We start from the raw sequence: 23,216 nt of genomic DNA, 5'->3' as shown, positions 1-23,216 counted from the left end.
TGACGTGTCCAAGTTGCACGTCTTATCATGTAGTAACATATTCTAAGACGTGGTTGCTTATGTCCTACCATCAGTTGAAGCACTTATTCATTCGCCGGTTTTTTGGAACTGGTTTATAAAAACAAATAATTTTCAAGTCACTTCTATAACCATGATGTCGAAAATAGTCGTGGTACCTAATTGTAACATTAACAATTGCAATACATTTCAATTGTTCTCTCGAGTTATGAGGCCGTTGGGGTGAATGCCATCTTATGGTATTTCAGGAAATGATGTCATGAGTCTAACGTAGTGTCCTACATAGCATCGTACATTTAACATTAATAAATATGAATTGCATTGGTTGTGTTTTCGATAGGCTCACAAAAACCATAAAACTATGACATGAATATTTATTGTGATAAATTTATGAATCTAAAATTGTATTATAGAGAATTCTATCGTCGATCTTCGCTCAGATTTTTTTTCTGCGTTCATTGCTAATGATTTTCAAAGGATTATAGCGGTCAACCGAGCGAGTAAGCTACAGACAATTTTTCCAATATATTCGTATCTTTAATGGCAACGGTTATGACTTGCAGCCATTTTATTATGATTCCATCCTCTACAGTCCATAATATCTTACCAAAACGCGACAAAAACTCGCTAAAACACCCGATACACCGCAATACATGATGCTGACGCAAAATCGTCGATCGCTGAGGCTATCTGTAACTTCTATGGCGATAAATCCAATCCTGTACCGTTTCCTGTGACGCATCTGGCGGGGATCGGTGCGGGCGACGGGCGGGAACGCTACTCAGCCGCGAATGAGCCGAGTGAGACTAGTTAGACATCTGTTATACGAGACTACACAAACAAGAAACTTCGTGTGTTCACTGTCGAGTGGAGTTTATTTTTTCGGTTTATTGTAGACAAAAGCCGTGCTAAAGTTTGAAGGATTTAGCTGAAAATCAGTGAATTATAGAGGATTGCTCGCAGCTCGGTATGCCGCAATCGGTAACATTCATAATTGTTTATACAATGCATGTTTCTGTGCGCCACACGCACAGTTTTCAATTATAGCTATCGTTCTTTCTCTACTTAAAACAATAATAATTTCAATGACTTAAATAGACACATTTATCTATTACCTTACATGATAAAATTAACTCGGTTAAATAAATATTTTATACTATTAATTACGTCCTCGATTAGTCTAACTATAGCTATAGGTTGGTACCTATATTTTTGGTCTACACTACTGTTTTTAAGAACAATGATCACAATATTAAATTTAGAATACAATAAATTACTTCAGTCAACTTGTTAATTTTGATCTAATTTGAACCGCAGCGTGCATGGTCGTCATACGTACCATAAAAGTTTCAAAGCATCGCATATTTGGATAGTTAAGACCGGAATAGATGTGCTAATGAATAGTAATAAAGCGTGCTAATTTTAAAGTATAATTACGAATTAATAAAGAATTCAATTTACGCTTGTCTTGAGATTTGGACTCTAGAGACAACAAAATGTGAAAAATGACAGGGTGTACTTAAGTATATCATTTTAATATCCATTTGAATACAATGTACCTACCTACAAAATACAGGATTGACAGATTTGGGTTTATTGCACCACGGTGTACTAAATGCAGTTGATAGAGTATGAGTAGGTAATTCTCAATTGCAGATCTATTTCAAGCAGATTTCCGGTTTCCTCATAACTTAAAGTTTTCTTTTTGTGTCAATTACTTAAGTCAGAGGTTGAAATCGAACTTCTACTGCTAATTTTAATAATCGGTTCTATGTAATCTCTATTAAGCTATTACTATTACAAACACGAATTCCAAAGTATAACACCCTACCGATTTTTTATATCTTAAACATTAACAAAAAACAATGCCACCAGTTTCGTAATTCGCAGCGATATCATTATCAGCCAATGATGGGGACACCGGACGTTAGATCGAATAAAGCAACCATAATAACAAACTCTAAAATTACTGTCAGCTGATTTTGGTTGGCCTGAAAGTACACTATTTCCTTTATAAGTACTTTTTAACTATCACTCTTACCCATTTGACGCAGAATGGCGACGTGGCGAGACCAAATTCAGGCTGGCCATGGATTTTACTGATAGTTTGTTACTGCCGATATTTGTTTTAAAAGATTTTTCACTACATAATATAGCGACATGAAGAGTGACAGTCTAATTCCTACATTTGAAGACGCTATGTAGACTGAATACGGATTTATTTTAATATCACGAAGCAGTAGAGTCCATCTATCTGTCAATATGTCCGAACATCACGGATAAATGGGTGAACGGTGACCTAATTTCGATGTAGATGAATTAAAAAAGAGGCTGTAACAATTTAGAAATCCTATATCTTCTGGGTAAAAGATAAATAACACAATTTACTTAAATAGTATATTCTCTCTCTTTGTGTATAGATAATGTCTTTTCCGAGTCGGCGGTGGAATGGGAAGCGACGTGCAAGCGCATTGGCGCTGGTGGTGTTGGCGCTAGGGTTTGCTGTGCAATTGCCGCGACGCGCTCATTTCATCGCAGAGTTCCCGCGCGTACAACCTTCTGCGCTTGCGCACGTACTGGCAGACTACTCACACCGGCATGACGGGTGAATGATGACATGAAGCTTATGACCAAAGCATATAATATACTAATCCCTAAAGAGAGCTTATGTCTCTGGTAATATAATACTGTTTGAGTATTTTTTTTTATCTAATCGCTTACTTTTGAGTGTGATGGTAAGCATCACGACTGCCTTTAAACAAAAGCAACACTACCTGCTGATACATTATAGTAGGTGCATATTCCATATTGCATACATCATCCAAAGGCATTGCCTGTCCCCAGCGGTGCATGGAGTTTAGAACACGAGGCAAACAACTACACATCATGGCGGTACACGGTGTCATACGAGTGCGGGGAGCGGTGCGCGGGCCGCGCGTATGTGGAGGCGCACGAGCCCGTCTCCGGCACGCCCCAGCACGGAGCTCATGCTGCGGAGCATCTCGTACGTGTGAGGGACCAGCGCTGCCGCCGCCCCCCGGTATTGCCGTGGCCGACATTCTGCGGTAAGTTTAAGTTATTGCAAATTGCCTTTGTATTACGAAATCCGGGTTCAATCTCTAAGTATCTAGTTATATTGGGTTTTTGTGCCTTATGTCAATCTTATGCCCAAATCTACAATCGGCAAGCCTATTTCAGCCAATTATTAGTTGACTCTATTTTATGTAAGAATAATTTAATTGCAACCAGCTGGAAAAAAAATCGTGACGACAGGAGTTGATAAAAATACTTAAATGTTTTCATGAAATCCTTATTTGTTTCCAGAGGAGATCGACTGGGTGGCGCGCGTGCAGGGCTCGGCGGCGGGCTCACGCGTAGAGGAAGAAGGCACGGCGTGGTGTAGCGCACTGCGCGTGCTAACGGGTGCGTGTGGCCACGCGCTGCAGGAGCAGCTCGAGCGCCGCCACCAGCGCATGCGCCTTGCCGTACGCGCCTGACTCTACTCAATCTCATAACAAACACTAGAGGCCGTACACATATTGCCTTTCACATCCTTATGCCGGTGCCACATAGAGACAAATATTTGAACAAAGACTTTGCCACACATTTGAATACAGTTTTCCTGGACCTGCCACACAGGCATTGCAAATAAATTCGCTCACAGTATGCGCAAGTATGGTAGGATACGCAAAGTTTTAACATTGAACGCTTGGATGTGTGGTCGAAAAACCGATACCGAACGGCAAATACGCAAACATTTAAACAAACTTTGCACAAATACGCAAATACCCGTGCTCCATATGTGTTCAAACAAGTGTTCAAATAAGTGTTCAAATATTTTTGCTATGTATGGCGCCGGCATTAAGCTAATAGAAATCAAAAAATGTATGCAATCGAATATCCTAATGCCTAAACCTATCGCTAGAATATGCCATTTCCATACACTTTTTTCGTTTTCTATTAGTATCAACGATTGTAGAAAGACATCTTGTCTCCGGGCCCTGTACAGGGCCGTAGCTAGGGGGGGGGGGGCATTGAGGGGAAATGCCCTACCTTAAAATGCTAATGCCCTACCTTAAAATACTAATGCCCTACCTTAATAATTAACAAAATTGTACATTACTACTCAATGAATATATACGGAGCAGCGGTTTTATTTTACGATTTGGAAGTTGGTCCCATAGTAAGAGTGAGATCTATGGGAATTTTGTTACAATCTGTATATTACCTTAACAATTACGTAACTTAATGAAGGTTTTTTTTTTTTTTGCTCGTCTCCACATTTTAAGGAAACCAAGAATCGATTCCACAGATCAGATGTAACATTTTTATTTCCGCCCTGCTTGTAAACACAGCTGCCCTACCTTAAATTGAAGTCTAGCTACGGCCCTGGCCCTGTAATGTTTCATAATGCCACTTAGATTAGACGGACTTAGAAGATGTTGATATGAGAGTGGTTTGGTCCGAGTCTTATTACTAGACCTGAATGATTACTGATTATAACACACCATTATATTGCGAGATTATGACGGCATCGCAGCCCTATTGCTTTGATTAAAAATTCTAGCTGGTAGGCTGATTGTGGGTAGTCATGCCACTTACTACTGGACCTCTCGCTCGTTTAGACTTTGACGTGACTAAAACTTATTCTTAGATTGTTTCAAAGAATGAATTACAATACATGTACATTATCATACACCTACAATTTTCTTATAAGAAACAATCATGTCAGTACTTATTTATTTAGTTTTCGGAGATACAGATTCTAGCAATGTACATAGGATTCCTTAGTTTTTACACTTTAATAAAACAATGAACTTATATATTTTTTATTTTCTGTATAATTTTCTCAAATACAAATAGAAAACAAAAACGAATCCTCTATTCTAATTCGCCTCTACCATTCTGTATTAAAGTATAGCTTACCACATAAAACCGAAATAATGTCGACGGAATAACATTTTCCAATGATTGCATAATCTATGACGTATCGTACTATATTTAGTCGAACTAATTTTGCCTCCTGAAACCAACTTGACTGCGTGGGGAGGCACCCATTGCATTGCTAACCTAAGGTATCAGACTGTCTTGCTGGTTTAAAGTACTTTTGCACAACTATCAGCTTCTTCATCATTGCTACCACGTCTCCTATTGCTAGTCCTGATCGCCTTTTGTCCCACAAAATCTTGCGGCACGGTCTTCAAATCATGAGCCCAGACGATCCACGCGACGAATTTTATAAACTTTGCTGTTATATTAAATGGACTCTCGAGCTCTGCGGCGCGGTAATCCCACGGGAATACGTGGTGGAAGTTGTGGTACCCATCACCTAGCAAAATAAAGACCGCTGGCCAGCATCGCGTGCGGCTTATGTTGCTGTCGTAGATCCTACAGCTTCACTTACGACCGACGCTGTTGACCATGAATGTGACGTTTAGGCTGCACACGATCCTGAAGAGGTTGACGTGGTACGCCGTGGTGAGGTTCTCGCCCCAGCACAGCGGTAGCAATGAGGGCATGGCCAAACTTATAGCGCCGATCAGTGGTTTAGCGTACCTAATAAATGATCAGAAACCTTAAAAATAACATACTAATCAGTGGCCTGCGCCCAAGTCGGTAAGTTTCCCTTGTTCCAAGAGCATGGGATGCTTTCTTACGAGCAACCAGCCGACATGGGAGTAGAATAGGATTCGCTTCGAGTTGTATGGATCGGCGTCGGTGTCGCAGAAGCGGCGGTCGCGCGCCCAGGTCAACGCGCTGTTCTGGAACGATATCGACTGAAATATCATCAGCAGGACCTACTGAGTCACGAGGATTTAGTTATTTATTATATTAACATACCTAGTTACGATGAAAGTTTTCTGAATAATTATGTGATATTATTTAGTTTCCGTCAGATACTCTATAACCATTTAACTTAGCAGTTTCTTCTAGAGAACAACGGGAAAGAAAATGTAGTGTTACTGCAATCACGCTACTGACATAATTTAACATTATTTTACTGTCTTACGCCATTATTCAAGAAAAGGCGAGTACCTAGATAGGTAGTAAGTAAATATATAGTACCCTTATAATATAAAATCCCTTAATAGCTTAATGTTGACCCAAGTTTCAACGTGGTGAGCCATCGTCACACACATACAAATTTTTAATAACTCGCGTATAACATATACTTATTTTTGTATCAAAAACCTCACATAAATCTCATTATAACTTTAGTTGTCCGATGTGAAGTTCTATCAGCTGTAAATATAAATGATTAGCACGTACCAGCAGAGGAAGCCGCACGCGTAAACTTCTATGGGACCAGAGCCGGTGCGCGCCCCATGTCACTCCTATATCTCCCGCCACGAACAAAATACACGCTGACAACAAACAAACTATTAAAAAATCTGGTTCTCTACTGCTACACTAGGTTCTTTCATGAATGACAGATCCAACAGCCATTTTTTTGCAGAGCAAAGTTTGCTTAGTGTCTACGATCGGCTGCCCGCCCGACTTTACCCTAGTGTGGGAAATTAAATTTCTGGGAAATTGCTTGCATACGATCGCTGTGCAGCGTAGCGATTTGTAATTCAATGTCCTGTATGGTTTTGTTATGGTTTCTGGATGGTCGTTACATTTTACATTTGTTATGTAAAAAGATGAGAAGTTCTAGATCCTGCTATGTTTAGCGACAAGAAGTTCAGAAATGTACCCTCCTTGTACCGTGAGGTTGGCGCCTGACACTCGCATAGAAGCATGTAGGAATACGACGGCCCTCCAGGTGAAAGCCCGAGTAGGAATATTTGTACAACTGGCACAGATACTTCTACCTTTCTTGACCCTCCTCTCCTACCGCCTTCGGACTGTACATCTATTCTCAAACATATTGTTTATCACTTTTAATATGGGTACGGCAATGTGACCTTACATCACCTGAAGGTAAATGAGGTTCGGATTGAAAATCGAATTAAGAGAAATTATTACCTATCGTTAATCGACAGTCATGCCGGCCTGTTTGACACCGGTCATACAAGGTATCATCCGGGAACGCGACGCACTTACGTGGTTCACTATAGCGAATTTTACCCCTAATGTAAGTCACTATCTGGGTGGATACAAATATCTGCGTTTTATGTTCGGACGGACCCGCGAACAAAACCTAATTACTACATCGTTGTTTTATCATTGTCATTACCGACGGCGGATACATAATGTGAAGCTCATGTATTTGTCAATTATTCAGCAATGAGTTAAGACATTTCCGTTAACCGTTATATACCTTAATTAGTAATTACTGGATATCTTATTGAGGTCTCCATGAATAAGATTAATTACGCTATTAACGGCGATAGCCTAGTTAGGCGTGGAACGGACTGCTGAGACGAATGTCCACAGGATCGAATACTAAGGGCACACACCTGACTTTTCTAAAATGATATGTGTATTCTTTGTGAATTATCGCTTGCTTTAACGGTGAAAGAAAACATCGTGAGGAAACCTGCTTACCTGAGAGATTCTCTATAGGAATTTTGAGGGTGTGTGAAGTCTATCAACATGGGCGCCGTTAAGATTACTTTTAGGAAGGTGCATATGCATAAGTAGGTACTACATAAAATTATTAATATTTTTTTTTTTCAAATAAAAATGGCGCGGTTATTTGCGTATGCTAAATCATAGTAAACCTCTGTGATCGATTGTTCCCATAGTCATTCAGTTATTTTTATTGTGATTTGTTCCGGACAGAGGGGTGCACGTGCACCCCCTTGCACCCCCCTCCCGGCGCCCATATCTTCCAATCCGCAATAGGCTAGCGTGGTGGACTAAGGCTTAATCCCTCAATAGTAGAGGAGGGCTGTGCCCAGCAGTGATATTATTATTATTGTTATATATGCTATTAACATTATAAATATGGATATTATTGTGAAGATGTGTTGATGAAATAAATTATTGCATACTTAACACCTCAGACATTTGAGACACGAATTGACCAAGTTTTAATAACATTTAATAACCTATAATATATTACTGCCTGTCTAGGAAAAATGCACAGGGTTTTTTCTGTAAAAAAAATGGGAAATAAGTTGGAGAACGCTGCATATTTTTATTATGTGGGACTCTTGCAGTATACTGATGCCTGCTAATAGAATACTAGCGAACTTCGGCTTATCTCTACGGTGCCCCGGAGGTGATATAGGGAAAGGAAAATAGAAGCGAAATGCTCACAATTATTTTGTGGTCAAATTTTAAGGTTTTTCTATAAGTATACTAAAATATCTTAATTATCATTATTAAACCAATATCGTCATTTGAGTTGCTGTTTTTTGTATCCATGTGTTGTGATGTTTTGCATGCACGATGCATATTAATTGTTTGCAAACGTACGCCTCAGATGACCTTGAAACGAGTATAGTTTTAAAAAGGAATCACAGTATGAATAATACAGAAATTTAAACCATAAGGTACTTAGAAGTAATAAAACGTAGATCTACACATATCCTTAGTCTAACAATCTGTACTAGGCCAGAGAGGACTAAGGCCTTATCCCTCTCAGTAGTAGAGGAGGCCTGTGCCCAGCAGTGGGACAGTATATAATATAGATCTGGTATTTTATAATATATAACTGCAGACGCCTCTCAAGCATTACTATGCAAAACAGTTTAGTTCTAAAATTAAATAATATACAAATAACATTTAATAATTTATTACGAACATTTTGTGGTAAGAAATATTTACCAATATGTAGAGGACTTTTCCAGGTATTGTTTGCGGTTTTACTTGAATTTTGAGGGTATAATGTGGCATAAATTACTCTCTAAAGTTATATACCTGCTAGTAAAAGCCTGTCAGAATCCGATCCTTTGGGTAAAGATAAGTCTTAAAAATAATTGGAAAGACGGACAACAAAATGGACATATCAAACTCAGAAAAACACTCAAATTTTTTATTTGTACTCTCTTGTTCCCTACACGCTTCATTTTATAGCTAAAACGCCATATAATCTGTTAGAAAGGTTCAATTCATTTTCTATTTCCTTCCTCTGATGACTGTTTACCGTTGAGTTTTGGTTAAAAAGGTAATACTGTATTAATTTCGTTTTTGAGTACTTAAATATACTTTCTGTTCCGCAGTTGCACTCATGTGCATCATATTTCAGGGTCACTGCACACGATGTGGGTATTTTATAAGTTGAATCCTTGTAAAGAAATAAATATTATTCAGTAAGAATTGAATTTTATTAAGCATTACCAAGAATACCATAAGACTCATTATCAAGGTTCACCACAACCACTGGCCGCATCACGTACGTGACTGGTCGGCCCTTATCTGCCTCTGCCTTTTCCTTAAACTGAAAATGTTTAAATAAAATTATTATTGTGGCTTACCATTGTTTTGCAGTAATAGATATTACTGGACCCTTGAAGAAGCCAATTTAAATACAATATTGTATTGGCATACTCTAACTGTACATTATAAGGTTGAGATGGACGAGCTACCGAGCTACGTTTAAAATAGATCAACCTCATCCCCACTCCGCAACCTCTGGTTTGAACCACAGTATAAGTATGTATTTATATACATAAAACATTTGTATAATCATTAATAAAAAAATACACTATAAGGTACTGAATTTAAATCCCTGAAAGAATTTCTCAATTGCAATACACCTGAGTAAGCTCATCGAAATGTGGACACAAGAGGGTTACGAATTAACATTAGGGGATAAAAACCCATGCGTAAATATGTAAGTACTTGCAATAACACATTGTTGATGTTCTCAGAATACAGAACAGATTAGAGGGCGCGTACGGTCATTATAACCGCGCACTGTGTCCACTAACTGGGTCTGTTTATAAACTCCACTCTATATCTCAATTGCCAAGCTGCCGAATCTGGCTTACAGGAGCACTGGACTTTGGCAGAGAAACGCTTTGTACTTTAAAGGTGTAAGTGGCATTGCTACTTTCATAGCAGTATTGACTTTGGAGCCCCACAGGCTCGCTGATTTGAACGCCAATTGGTCACAATATTGTCGACAGCTTTTGCCACCGTCAAGGTGGTGTACTAACGTGATATAGAAAAAGAAAAAAAACAAAAAATATATATGTTCAGGGCGCGCGGGTAGCTAGGGTTGGTACTGTTAAATTATTAGCAGTCCTGTGCTTACCAGACAAGCGACTTATTCGTCACGTCATTTAAGGTTAAAAAAAGAATGTCGGCTCATCCTTCAATGGAAACAAACTAATGGGAAGATTAGATAGCATTTTGAAAAAAAACAAACATGCCAAATAATACGTGCCACGCGTCTTCGAGTATTTAAACAGGTTCCAACGGCACTAGTGGTACAGTGAGCTGCCCACAATGGTGTATCACGGACTCGTTCTGCTAGCTTTTGGCACATTCCTGGTTGCTGGTATGTGTTTATTTAATTTTTATTATTTTTAAATTTTGTGACCCGATTTCTAGGACGAAATCCTTCATAGGGCAACCCTTACCAGATAGCTGGTCATTAAACAGTAAACCTACTAAGAGCCGATTATCTCTAAATACAATTATCTGTGCGAGAAGATAGACTGATCCCGGAACCCGACCTCGTTCAGTGGGACTTGGTGATTTTTTACTAATACGGTAGTTGCTAAACGAATAGATAGATATATCCTTTTAATGATCTTCCATACAATCATAGACCTATTTTGTGATAGCATCGCATTTGGGAGTATTTGTTACCAAATGGTTTATTGAAGTTCATTACTAACTATTTATTACTATAACATTGGTTCTTATTTTTGATTACTCTACGTTAAAGCATAATGTATTTAACTTGATCTAAGCTACTTAAGTTACTTTTAAGTTAATCATAAAAATAAATTGTATTTAATTATAATATTTCTCTGTAGTGGCTCGTAATTGGCTTATTGTATTTTTTAACGTTTATTATTTAAGACAGATGTGAGCCACCCAAATTAAATAAAATGCCTCCACCAGCATCAAGATTTAAACATGAGATATGTGTTGATGGAGGTTCCCAGTTTATTTTTTATTGCTTTGAATGACGAGACGAGCTTGCCTTTCGACTGATGGTAAGCGATACGACTGCCCATAAACAGTAGAAACACCTTCCAACACTTTAAATTACAAAGTATTGTTTGGTATTCCACTGCGCTCGCCATCCTGACATATGAGATGTTAAGTCTTAAGTATTATGTCCAGTAGGTACACTGGCCACAATGCCCTTCAAACCGGAACACAGCAGTGACTACAGACTGCTGCTTGGCGGCAGAAACAGACATTGTGGTGGTACCTACCCAGGCGGACTCTCACATATGAGAGACCTACCACCAGCTTTAAGCAAATGCTGGATGTACCTACATATTCGAGTTTTACCAAATATGTATTGCATGACATGTTGAATTGCCGCAGTGCCTCATAGAAATAATAGAATCGTGTTTAAATTAAACTATTTTACGAATTTTATCGCGGTTTTAATATTTTACTTTTCTCCCGACGTTAAATAATAAACCGCGATAAAATTCGTAAAATAGTTTAATTTAAATGTCTAACATTCGCGTAAACTTAAGAAATCAGAATCGTGCTCGTTAACAATATGCAAAAGTTGGAGAATATTAAAAACAATTTTTTTTTGGATCTAAGCGTTGTGCAGAAAGGTCAATTTTATGTCATTTATATGTTCAAAATCGTGTTCGTTTTTTATGGTCGCATTGTCGGTCGTCACGTATTTACTGTGGCACAATGCATTTATAAAAACGAATCTTCATAAATCCAAAACGAACTTTAATAATTTATTTTTTACTTTTGCTCTAGCACAGTAATCTATTATTAATTTTATTTGCATAGAAAGAAGGCATCGTATTTACATATTTACATATATTTATATAGTAGAAAAAATACGGTAGAGGCTATTTGGAATGAACTCCTTACATCGGTGTTTCGCGTGCGCTAGGACTTGTCCTTCAAACTAGGTTTAAAAAGAGTGCTTACTTCCCGGTAGGCAACGACTTAGCTGTTCAGCTGCTCTGCTTAATATCAGGCGGACCGCTCGCTCGTTTGTCTACTAAAGCAATAAAAAAAAATAAAAGAAGACTAGAGCCGCAAGCAAAAGCGACTTAGTAGGCAATTGTTGTGTTAACGAAAAGTGTGAATTCAAAACCAGTTACTAGCACAATAATTCAGTAGGAATTTGTGTGGCTACACACACATGCATACATTATAACACAGATTTTATATAACCGTATAACATAGATGAATGAATAAATCCCTTCTAGTCGATTCGGCCACGGCGGCCAATTTCAATTATTCAGCCATATATGAATATTATTTTTTGTTCCAGGTAGCAACCAGTTTCGATCTGATTACAAATTTCACTCAGCTGCTAATGGATGGTTCAAGCTCCACAAAACACCCGCCAGGTGGCACGACGCACGACTTCGATGCTCCTTAGAAGGTAATATCTTGCAAAATTTCAAATAGATAAATAATTATCTAGGTAATGAAATGAAATGATTTATTTTAATCCGTAAAATGTTATATAGGTATATTATTTACATTCCATCAATATTAACTCTACCACCAGTTCGGAAAACAGTTCTCACCGTAGAAGAACGAGCACGAAACTGTGGTGTTGCTCTTTTCAAAATTAGTTTAAGGTATAGACTACAGTAGAAGATAAATAGAGGTAAACAGGCTAGCTGTTTAGCAGTCTCGTAGTTAAGCACGTGTACTAACGAAAACGATCCTGCATGATATTTAATTTGTGTCCATGTTTCCTGTTTCGTATAAGTTTAAAAAGCACATATCTTCTAAGAAGAGCGGCTGTTAATGATATGCTCGCTAGAAAATGGCTCCAAGGTGAAAGCTGTTGGCATCAGTTTCTTATAATAGTTTAATTCTTACGATTTTATATGTTTTTTTTCCACATAATATGAGCGAATTCTGATCTTGGTTGATGTTTAGTATACTTGATATTTTAGTCAAGTATAATATTAAAAACTTAGACGTGGTCGTAAATTGGTGATTGTATTGAATTATATTGGTATCTTTCTGGATATATCAGTATCATATCTAAATGTTTCCACAAATCTTGAAGTCTGAAGACAACGTCTATCGCATTTCAGGCGCATTTCTAGCGTCACCTATTAACGTGGACGTGAGCGATGTGATTCATAGCATTATCAGTGGACACAAACACGTACATTCTTCTGGGGTGTACACCGGCGTTCACAATACAATAACACCTACCGAGTTTATTAGCGTTGAAGGTATGTAATTAGTTACTTTATCTTTTTGTACATCATTTTCTCTAAAAAGTGCGGAGTGCCAGACATCCCGTAACAAACCCTGGGAATGTTACAATTTGCGATTGACAGAGATTAATTGAATTTAGGAATTTTCAGCTTACTTCAATTAGAAACTTTTATTTTCTGTATTTAATTATTCATTCAGGCATCACAACTGTGCATTTTTAATTTTTATAAAAAAAAGTCCCGGTTTAGATTTATTGCACAATATGGAAAGCTACTAGTACATTACTAGTTAGACGTTAGCTTGAAGAAGTGTGGTTGCTATGTTCACCTCTATCAGAACTTTAGGAGTACGATTGATTTTATATTTACTTCTTACTTATTTTTCATATACCCAGGAGTGTCTCTGAGTTTAATGCCGGTTAAAAAGTATGAACATAAATTCCCCGAGGGCTACAGCGGTACGCCGAGCTGCATGCGTTTGCTGCCTCAACTAGGGCTAGTCGCAGGTAGCTGTAACGACGCACTGCCCTATATCTGCTATAAGCCTAAAACCGAGGAGCTCGTCATCACCGAGTGCGGCACCATCGACACAGGTCAGTGCTAACATGTCAAGCCTTCCGCACTTTTACCATAATACTGAGCAGTGGCGAAGCGTGCATACAACTCGATTCCTACCGGCTTCTCTTTTAGGTTTATTTGCGCTTGTCTTAGTTTTTGTTTTCTGTTAAATTGGCCACAATATATTAACTAAGGTAATATTTTTTGCCTCGGGTTACCTTTTGAAAAATTACATTCTTCGCCATTGCTACTGAGTTCGCCACTCCACGTGTAATCAGATGCAGTGGAATTACTTTGTCCGATCCATATTCTATGTGAAAAATAAATTGTACAGGTTATCGTCTCGACAATCGAACCGGACACTGCTATAAGTTCCACGTGAACACGCTGCCGTGGGCCTTCGCCTACCTGGCATGCATCGCAGAGGGCGGATACCTCGCCATCGTCAACAGCGCCGCGGAGGCTAATCTCATCGCGGAACTACTTATCCAAAACCCGGACACTTCTATCGTTGGAGGACAAAAGCAAGGAGCGGCTCTCGGCTTCCGTGACTGGCATGAAAATGGTGTTTGGAGAACGATCCATGGTGGGTAAAAATTATAATACACTGATGTATAATGGCATGACCGGCCGCATTGTAAAACTATAATAGCAATGAAGCAGCGACTGCTAAGGGGATAATCTCTCGTCAGTCAACATTGTATTGGACCCCACTCCATTTACCATCAGGTGCAGTGGGGCCAAATTGGCGTGCCCGTGTAAAAAATATAATAAACATATTTCTCCTCTTTACAGGGCAAAGCCTGGAAGAGGCCGGGTTCGCGGACTGGGCTAACGACCGCCCGGATAACTTCATAGTGAATGGCGAAGGTCAGCACTGCGGCACCATGTGGCGCACGGGCCTGCGCCAATTCGACGATGTTCAATGCAGTGCCCAACTGCCTTTCGTATGCGAGAAGGACCCAGCAAGTCTGCGTCCGGTACCGCACGCTTGTCCAGAATATGAATGATGCAATGCTAATTACAAATCTGTAATTTGAACAGTTACAATAAATATGTGGTTATATTGCAAAGAAAAAATATTTTTAATAGTACCTACATACATCATCTAGGTTATCATGAGTTATGGCGAAAAGGGTGCCTAGATCTATTACATGAGACGGGATATAAGATTGATGCAATGTAGGAGCACTAATAAATAGATTCAGTGGGCAAAATCGTAAGTTATCGCGGCTATTTTCGTTGGTTATATAACTTATAACGTGCTGAAATAAGAAGTGTAGTTTTCGACTGTCAAAAATATAGATGCACCAACTTACTTTAAATCTCTTGTATTTTAGAGATCCGCACCTGAAAAGAAACCGTTATAGGATCACTTTATCGGCCTTCTGTCTGTAAAGACCCTTTATGAACATATTAAACGACCTAAATATTCCCAGTTAAGTTTTTTATCTAATAATGTTGGTTACAAATTAAAATGTATGCTTTTGGAGAAAATGTACGGAATCAACAACTTTAGTGGAATTTTCTTTATGGAATTAAATAACAATATCCAAAAACATAAACAGTCAAAGTAAAGATATTGATATAGGAGAAATTAACTAGCTATATAATCTAATGTCTTTGGGAGAAATATATATATATATACGTCTTATACATTAGAATAGTGTCTAAAAATACGATTGACGCGCCATTTAACTGGGAGCAGGGCTTTGAGCTAGATATAAATCTAATAACATTAATCGTTGATTAAACTTATCAGTGGCAGATTTAAAACACTGATTAATATGGCTTATGACAAGTAAAGGTACACCACATTGACTAATTATTAATTAATTGATAACAGATATATAAATATTAATATGTTCTTTATAATACATACGAGATATAGGGGGCTGTGTGGTATTTATTTTAATAAGAAGTTTGTCATTCTTATATTATAACCTTTTTGGTGTTTTATTTAAAAAAAAGAAAAGGTATAGATTGCCAGATTATATTATGGAGTTCTCAATGAAATAGCTTTTCCTTACGTAGTAAATAATTAGAATTAAAAGTATTACAGGACAGCAATCAGTCACTTTATATGATCTTACTAATAGCTGACTGCCTCGGTAACGTGGTTGTTCTGCATACGCGGTGCGCCAGCGCTCTGAGGTCCTGGGTTCAAATCCCAGATCGGGCAAAGTAATATTCGGGTTTTTTCTGCTCAGTATCAGCCCGGAGTTTGAAATTTTTGCTCAATATAGCGATAGGCTTGCACCCTATCACATCATAGGACGGAAAACACTTGGCGAAAAGTGGGTGTCCTGGTTGCACTTTTTCATACCCTTAATTTAGAGGCTACCGTGTTTTTTTTTCATAGACCACTTTTAAAATTTAGCTAGTTCCAGTGGACTTTTTTCTTTTTGGTTTCGCGGAGAAATTGTGTTACCACTACCCAGTCTTCGCGGGAGGCGACTGGACAGTTATGTTGGTGTCACCACGCCTTACGAACCCTATCAATGTTATTAGCCTACATTGATAGATGAAGTCAAGCCAACATATTAGTTCTTTACTATCAAGCCAGATACATTTTCGTGGACCTCCGCTTCCGAATTATGAACCCTCATTTCTTGATCACGCCAACGTAAACCCCGTCAACTCCCGCATGGACCCCTGAGGATCCACTTGAACCACTTTGGGATTCAATGGCTTAATATCTGCTTACTAATAATATGAATGCATGTTAGCAAGAAGATATGCATTCAATTTGCCACACAGGTAATACGCGTCTTAGAGTAACATATAAGTGTTACTTTTTTGCGGTAAAAAACAAAGTAGGAAATTTATTCTGGAAAAGGTCATACACGCGGGCGGGGCTATGATCAACACCTAGATAGGACATTATTCAAAAGGCAGAACAGATGCGGGACATTTTTATCGAACACTATCACCATCATCATCAGCCACATCAAGTCCACTGCTGAACATAGCCCACTCAAAAATTTCCAGACGGACCTATCGAAAGCGGGCTGCATCCAACGTGTTCCTGCGACCTTTCTCAAATTGTTTGTCCACCTTGCAAGTGGACGTCTAACGCTGCGCTTGCCGGTACGTGGTCTTCACTCGTTTTAGCTCCATCTGCCGTCAGTTCTGCGAACTATGTGCCCTGCCCACTGCCATTTAACATATCACACTATACAATGAGTAAAAAACCCTATCTGATCAGTAAAGCTATTATTAGATATTGATATCCAGTTCTATATAAGATGGGCAACTTACAGATACAATTAACGGGCCGCCGATGACATTGTTGTCATAAAGGAACGCTAGAGTAAAGGGAAAATAAAATAATATTAGTCAAAGTATTATAATTAGCCATAACATTACTAGGATCTGGGATTCATCACCATATAAAATTAGTACTTCGTTGGATTAGAGACATTGAGTCTTACTTATAAAAATTTCGCAATGCTATACTTAGTTAAAACACAAATTTACTCAATTAGCTGTAAGTCAAAACCCACTATCTTGTCTCTTAATAAGGTTTAAACTAGGAAACCCGTGATGTTTGACAGCTATTTAAGCAATTCTTAATCACCTCTTAACGCTACAACAAGTTTATAAGTAAGACTGATTATAAATAACAGTTATATAAAATATGAAGATTTTAAATCGTCTAAAATTTATATTGAGGCAAACCAAACTTTATTTGATGAAAGGTTATCGGACCTTTATTTAATTTCATTGGGTCTTAGACCATTTAAAAGAGTGCGAATTGCACTTATTGCCGATAACAACAAAATCTGTCGCTTCAATGAAGTCTGTTTCTTTTATTACTTTTAGTGGAGTGTCAGACGAAGCGGCCCCGTTCTACTCTTCATATATCACAACCTTAAGAAGTCCTTAGAGTTAGCGATAGACCACGTTAACTAATAACTATTTATAGCCGATATTCTACAACTACTGGAGGTCGTAATGTAATTAAACTATAAAACAACAATAAAACGAAGAATATTGACTCAATTGATAACAGAATCAAACTGAAGCAAAGATAAGATAATATTTTGAGAAAACAACTTATTAGTACGATATGTTCCAGGCATCCACAGGATATATAAACAAGTCCCACCGCAGTAGTGGTACAGTGAGCTGCCCACAATGGAGATTCACGGACTAGTTCTTTTAGCTTTTTGCACTTTCCTGGTTGCAGGTATGTTTTTATTATATTATATTTTTTGAGTCATTGGTGGGGGGATATATTATTTATTGAACACGTATCTACTATGGTGCAAAGTATAATTAAAACTAAAAAAAACTCAAAATTATTTTTCATAGTGTAGGTGAGCTGTTATTTTTTATGATTTAAATTTTTGCTATTAATTTAGTTAAGGCGCTAGTGATGTATTATTTATTTACAAGGGAATTAGGTATTGCAATCCCGCAGCTCATTCAATCCCGTGGGATCGATGTGACGGACCGGTCGATCCCGCGCGTAACCTATGGTGATAACTTATGAAAATACGTTCTAAAGAAACAAATGGCATTTATAGTCTCATCTCCGAGCCTGCTTCTGAGTGAACTGCAAATATATCCTGATGCTGAAAATGATCTATCAGATTAAACGCTAGTGAGCTAAATCATCAGGATACATTCATAGGCGAGCGTCAGGTACTCTCCTCTGATACCATCGAACTCAAAAGCCTCCATTTATTTCTTCAAAATTTTCTCATAATCCTTTTTATGTTGTCTAGCTTTTTTTAAATATTTCTTTTTCTTGTCGAAGCTGATTTTTTAATTCTTCATTTAGCGTGAGCGTGAGCCAATAATATTTGCGGGATCCGCGAAAATTTCGAGCGTCATAATATTTAATAAGACCTATTATAGATTTGAAACGCTATGGCAATAAAAAAAACTAAATTTCATAAAATATACCCTAACGAGGTTCCAACTACACAGAACATGTTTTCAATGTTCTTCGACTAGTTTGACTGCATGCACTCATAATATTTCCTACGAAATGTTTATAGCTGCAAAGGGACCTCTAAATGCGAGAAAATAAGTAAAGTTCCACGCGCATTGTATTTACAGCCTTGTCACCAAGATACTAGATTGTATATTGAAAATACAAAGATTATACTAATTAAGAGTACCGTTTTAATAACATCTGTAGGATAGATCTGGATTCCTCAAATCTTAATCATACAGAAACCCATAACATTCAGCATAAAATTTAGTAATGCAATGTCAAAATTACCCTGTATAAAGTTTAATTTTTTTGTTTATAGTAGTTTTTGAAGTCGATTTTATTTTCTGTTGAAAAGTTTTTATTTATTGTTTTTTTAGTTAAAAGTATATAGATAGGATCTCAGCAATCGCGAGACATTTGCTATTGCAAAGCTATGATATTGTTAGTTATTGTTATTGAAGAGTTTCATTGTCTATCTCCGAAGAACTTCACCAGATTCTTATATGTTATATACTTAAATCTTCTCTGAAAAATATACATTCTAACAAGAATACCATACAAATCTAATCAGTAGTTATTAATAAAATCGCAGTCATATAAACATACATACGAGTTTAATACATAACCTCCTTTTTTAAAGTCGGTTAATTAAGTTGTTGAAAAAAATATTTTAAGCAGTAAGGAAATGGAAAAGGAGTCATTGTATTGGAACACCTAAATTATTAATTCGGACCTTATTGGATGATATCTCTAGATATTCTTATTGAATTTTTTTACCGGCACGTATGCACCTCATGGTAAGCGTGATGCCGTCCAGATATACTATCGAACGGCAGCAGATGGCTATCTTATGCAATTCGACCATGCCAGGCTACTAAGATATTCATATATTTGTTTTTATTAAATAATTATCATTTTATTTGATCCATCAACAAATAATACAATAGTCAGCTCACACATATAACATACAAACAAGACATGATATTGTTCACCTAAGTATAGGCGGACCTAACTACATCTGCTTGTTCTTGTTCTGAGACTACATCATAATACTAGCTTGTACGACAGGCGAACTGTCTTACTATGAATTTGCGCGAATTCTGTCAACCGCTGACAGTTATTTCAAACAACTGACAATTATGTAAAATGAATATTGTTGAGATTTCTTAAATTTTCTATTGTTCCGCTCAACTTCCTTCATTTTTTCTTTCATAAGAAGGTTCTTAGTTCTTCGTTCAGGTTCAGGACAAGGTTCTCCTGACAATAAATAACAACAAAAAATACTTAGAGAAGTTGTTCGTTCACACGAGATTGCGATGACCAAGGGATATATATAGATATTAATTTTTATATAAAATATAGAGTAAGGAAGCAAATTTTGATTGATTGTTTGATGTTTACATGTCCTTAAGTAACATTTATTTTGCAGGTTTGTTCTACACTTATCTAGTTCTTTGGAGGATTTTGAATAACAATTTTCAATTTCTTGTCCCAAAGCTTATAATGAAATATTTATGTTTCAGGCGGCAATGATTTCCGCTCGGACTACACATATTATTCCTGTGCTAATGGATGGTTCAAGTTTCACAAAGTACCCGCAAAATGGCAGGAAGCGCGTCTCCGTTGCAGTTTGGAAGGTAATTATCAATGACGTTTTACACAAAATATCTTAGGTAATTATTATTAGAAAATAACGAGTTCTTATGTTAGACATCTAAATAAAATTATTTTTCGGATTTTATCGCGGTTTCTTACATTATAATCTTCTCCCAACCTTTCGAAGACTTTACAGACTTCATGGTCATGGGGCGGGTAGCGGGTCAGTCCGAAAATAGTTTTATTGTGATAATATTGGAGAGTTAGTTGTATGAAAATAATCGATTTGGTATTCATTTTTTTTACTAGCTAGGTGTATTTAGCGGTTTTGTTGGCGTTTAAAGCCTTTCTCTCTACAAAAATCCGAAAATCTTTTGGCGATCCATAACGCCATCTAGTGGAAATATCAGATAATTTCATTTCACACGTGAGCAAATTTTCGAAGTGAAAATAGCCATATAGGTATGCCATATTTCATAGGAATCCGTTCAACAGTTACTGAGATTAGTATTTTTATGAAATCTTTTGACAAACGTTTGCATATTATATTATACTAATAACATAAGTATAAATAGAGTAAGACTGGATCCTTTTCTTATATATGTTTTTAATTTCTTTTTACTTTACTTTGTTAATTATTTATTTTACCGACACATTTGCACGAAGGTATGACATAGTCAGTAGGTAGATAGGTACTATTCAGTATTTTGTGTTTTATTTTTTCGCTGGCTTTTTTTCGGGTTATCGCTTCAGTCAATTGGAAGGTCAGTGAAACGGTTATATTAGTTTAACCGATCTTACGGCCCAATGTCGACACTCGGGAGTATAGCATCATCCGAGCGAGCATTGGACCGAGTCCCAAACCCCTGTATATCCCACACCGGCATACCAACCGAAACCCGCGGTGGCCTTCTTCGGCACATACGGGACGATCCCGGGGTATCTTGTTGCACTAAGATAGTTCGGAACTATCCTTGAGTATTCTGTTGTATGACGTTGAGCACCAGATCCTTGTAATACTTCGAATTAAGGTAATCACCCTTATAATATGTCAGTACTACAGATGTCTCTAGAAGAACTTGTCACATTCCAGGTGCAGTTTTAGCGTCTCCTATTAACAGCGACGTGAGCGACGTGATGAAGAGGATTATCAGCGAACAAAAATGCGCCTCTCCCTCCGGGGTATACACTGGTGTTCACAACACAGTAACAAACACCGAGTATTCAAGTGTGGAAGGTATGGTTCAACCAGGTTCAAATTTATGGATAAACTAAAACTTTGACGTGCGTCAAAATTAAAAATAAATACTCAATTTCGTCTCGATGAACATGCAACAGCAAGCTTGTAAACTGTAAGAATAAATGCGTGGGTTTCATGATGCTTATTTAATTTTCACATTGCAGGATGGATGTTAGCTCGGCGAAGTGTGGGAGCGATGTTTACCTCTATCAGAACTTTAGGAGTACGATTGATTTTATGTTAACTTCTGGCTTATTTTTCAAATGCGCAGGCGTGTCTTTGTGTTCGATGCCGGATGGAAAGTGTGAACATATGTTCCCTGGAGGCTACAGTGGTACGCCGAGCTGCATGCGCCTATTACCACAAGAGGGATTGGTAGCAGGCACCTGCAGCGACGCGCTGCCCTACATCTGCTACAAGAAGAAGACCACGGATCTCGTGGTCACTGAGTGTGGTACGGTAGACACAGGTCAGTATGTCAAACCTTATGTTATTTTGAAATTAAACTACCAAAAATCCATTTTATAGTTAATACTTAATATCCGGGAATAAATTCAAACACCATCGCAACTTTATACAGGTTATCGGCTCGACAATCGAACCGGACACTGCTACAAGTTCCACGTGAACACGCTGCCGTGGGCGGTTGCCTACCTGACGTGCGTCGCAGAGGGCGGGTACCTCGCCATCGTCAACAGCGCTGCAGAGGCTGACATCATCGCGGAACTACTTAACAAACACCCACCGTCCGCTATCGTTGGAGGACAGAAGCAAGGAGCGGCTCTTGGTTTCCACGATTGGCATGAGAATGGTGTTTGGAGAACGATTCACGGTAAGTGAAGATTAAAGTACTTTAATAATTTAATCATCATCATCATCAGCCCCTTGCAGTCCACTGTTGGACATAGGCCTCTCCCAAGGTACGCCAGAGAGCCCGGTCATGTTGAAGGATATTCATGAATATTAGACTTTATGTTTTTTTATAACCACTGAGTTAGACGAAACCAAAGCATTAAATGTTGTTGTGAATTAGGCCAAAGTTGAAAATTGCACGACTCGAAGCAGTAAACAATATTTAACCCCGTTTTGTCAAGTTGGTACTTCGACAAGGAGCTGAATGAGGATTCCCGTGGTTGGCACAATACGTATATTTATGTTATATTAAAAATGAATTTAATTCTTTTTTATGTACATGTTACTTATATTGTTATTATCTTAAATATAAATGTTTCTTTCTTTACAGGACAAACCCTTCAAGAGGCCGGGTACGCAGGCTGGGCTCCAAACCGCCCTGATAACTTCGTAGTGGATGGCGAAGGTCAGCACTGCGGCAGCATGTGGCGCACGGGCCTGCGTCATTTCGATGACGTACAATGCAGTGCCCAGTTGCCTTTCGTCTGCGAGAAGGACCCAGCAAGTCTTCGCCCGGTAGCGCAAACTTGTAATGCACAAAATAGTGGTTCGCAGTGTGGATTTTGAAGATCCGATACTATATGCTTGTACATTGATGTATTACCAATTTTAATTTAGTATTCTAATTATGAATTTATGTAATCCCATTTTTATTTATAATAAAACCTTTTTACACTAAAGCTTATTACTATTTGATTCA

The 23,216-nt window shown here is 37.9% G+C and overlaps 3 protein-coding genes across 6 annotated transcripts; 2 read left to right on the top strand and 1 right to left on the bottom strand.

Moving 5' to 3' along the window:
* Window positions 1-678: 678 nt before the first annotated feature.
* On the top strand, window positions 679-4,841 carry LOC115452062. 4 transcript variants are annotated; one of them, XM_030180513.2, is made up of 4 exons: window positions 679-999; window positions 2,439-2,623; window positions 2,863-3,083; window positions 3,343-4,841. In XM_030180513.2, the coding sequence occupies exons 1-4, from the start codon at window positions 988-990 to the stop codon at window positions 3,513-3,515; spliced, it is 591 nt and encodes a 196-aa protein (XP_030036373.1). In that variant the 5' UTR covers window positions 679-987; the 3' UTR covers window positions 3,516-4,841. The 4 variants fall into 4 exon arrangements, with proteins under 4 accessions (XP_030036373.1, XP_030036396.1, XP_030036381.1 ...); XM_030180536.2 differs by having other exon boundaries at window positions 680-985; XM_030180521.2 differs by lacking the exon at window positions 679-999 and adding an exon at window positions 1,893-2,305.
* Window positions 4,842-4,872: 31 nt separating this feature from the next.
* Window positions 4,873-6,761, bottom strand: LOC115451799 (acyl-CoA Delta(11) desaturase). The gene is made up of 5 exons (XM_037437932.1): window positions 6,716-6,761; window positions 6,289-6,383; window positions 5,621-5,816; window positions 5,466-5,469; window positions 4,873-5,394 (listed from the first exon to the last, which is right to left on the bottom strand). Exons 1-5 carry the CDS (start codon window positions 6,759-6,761, stop codon window positions 5,115-5,117), a joined length of 621 nt encoding a protein of 206 aa, XP_037293829.1. The 3' UTR covers window positions 4,873-5,114.
* Window positions 6,762-10,313: 3,552 nt separating this feature from the next.
* On the top strand, window positions 10,314-23,114 carry LOC115451952 (lymphocyte antigen 75). The gene is made up of 12 exons (XM_030180376.2): window positions 10,314-10,414; window positions 12,350-12,463; window positions 13,134-13,277; window positions 13,658-13,855; window positions 14,155-14,406; window positions 14,616-14,824; window positions 17,940-18,012; window positions 20,292-20,405; window positions 21,458-21,601; window positions 21,876-22,073; window positions 22,185-22,436; window positions 22,848-23,114. Exons 1-12 carry the CDS (start codon window positions 10,363-10,365, stop codon window positions 23,081-23,083), a joined length of 1,986 nt encoding a protein of 661 aa, XP_030036236.2. The 5' UTR covers window positions 10,314-10,362; the 3' UTR covers window positions 23,084-23,114.
* The last annotated feature ends 102 nt before the right edge of the window (window positions 23,115-23,216 follow it).

This window comes from Manduca sexta, chromosome 12, assembly GCF_014839805.1.
Source record: "Manduca sexta isolate Smith_Timp_Sample1 chromosome 12, JHU_Msex_v1.0, whole genome shotgun sequence".
NCBI classification, from domain to species: domain Eukaryota; kingdom Metazoa; phylum Arthropoda; class Insecta; order Lepidoptera; family Sphingidae; genus Manduca; species Manduca sexta.
The sequence above is the reverse complement of the archived record's forward strand: the minus strand, read 5'-3'. Positions and strand labels throughout refer to the sequence as shown.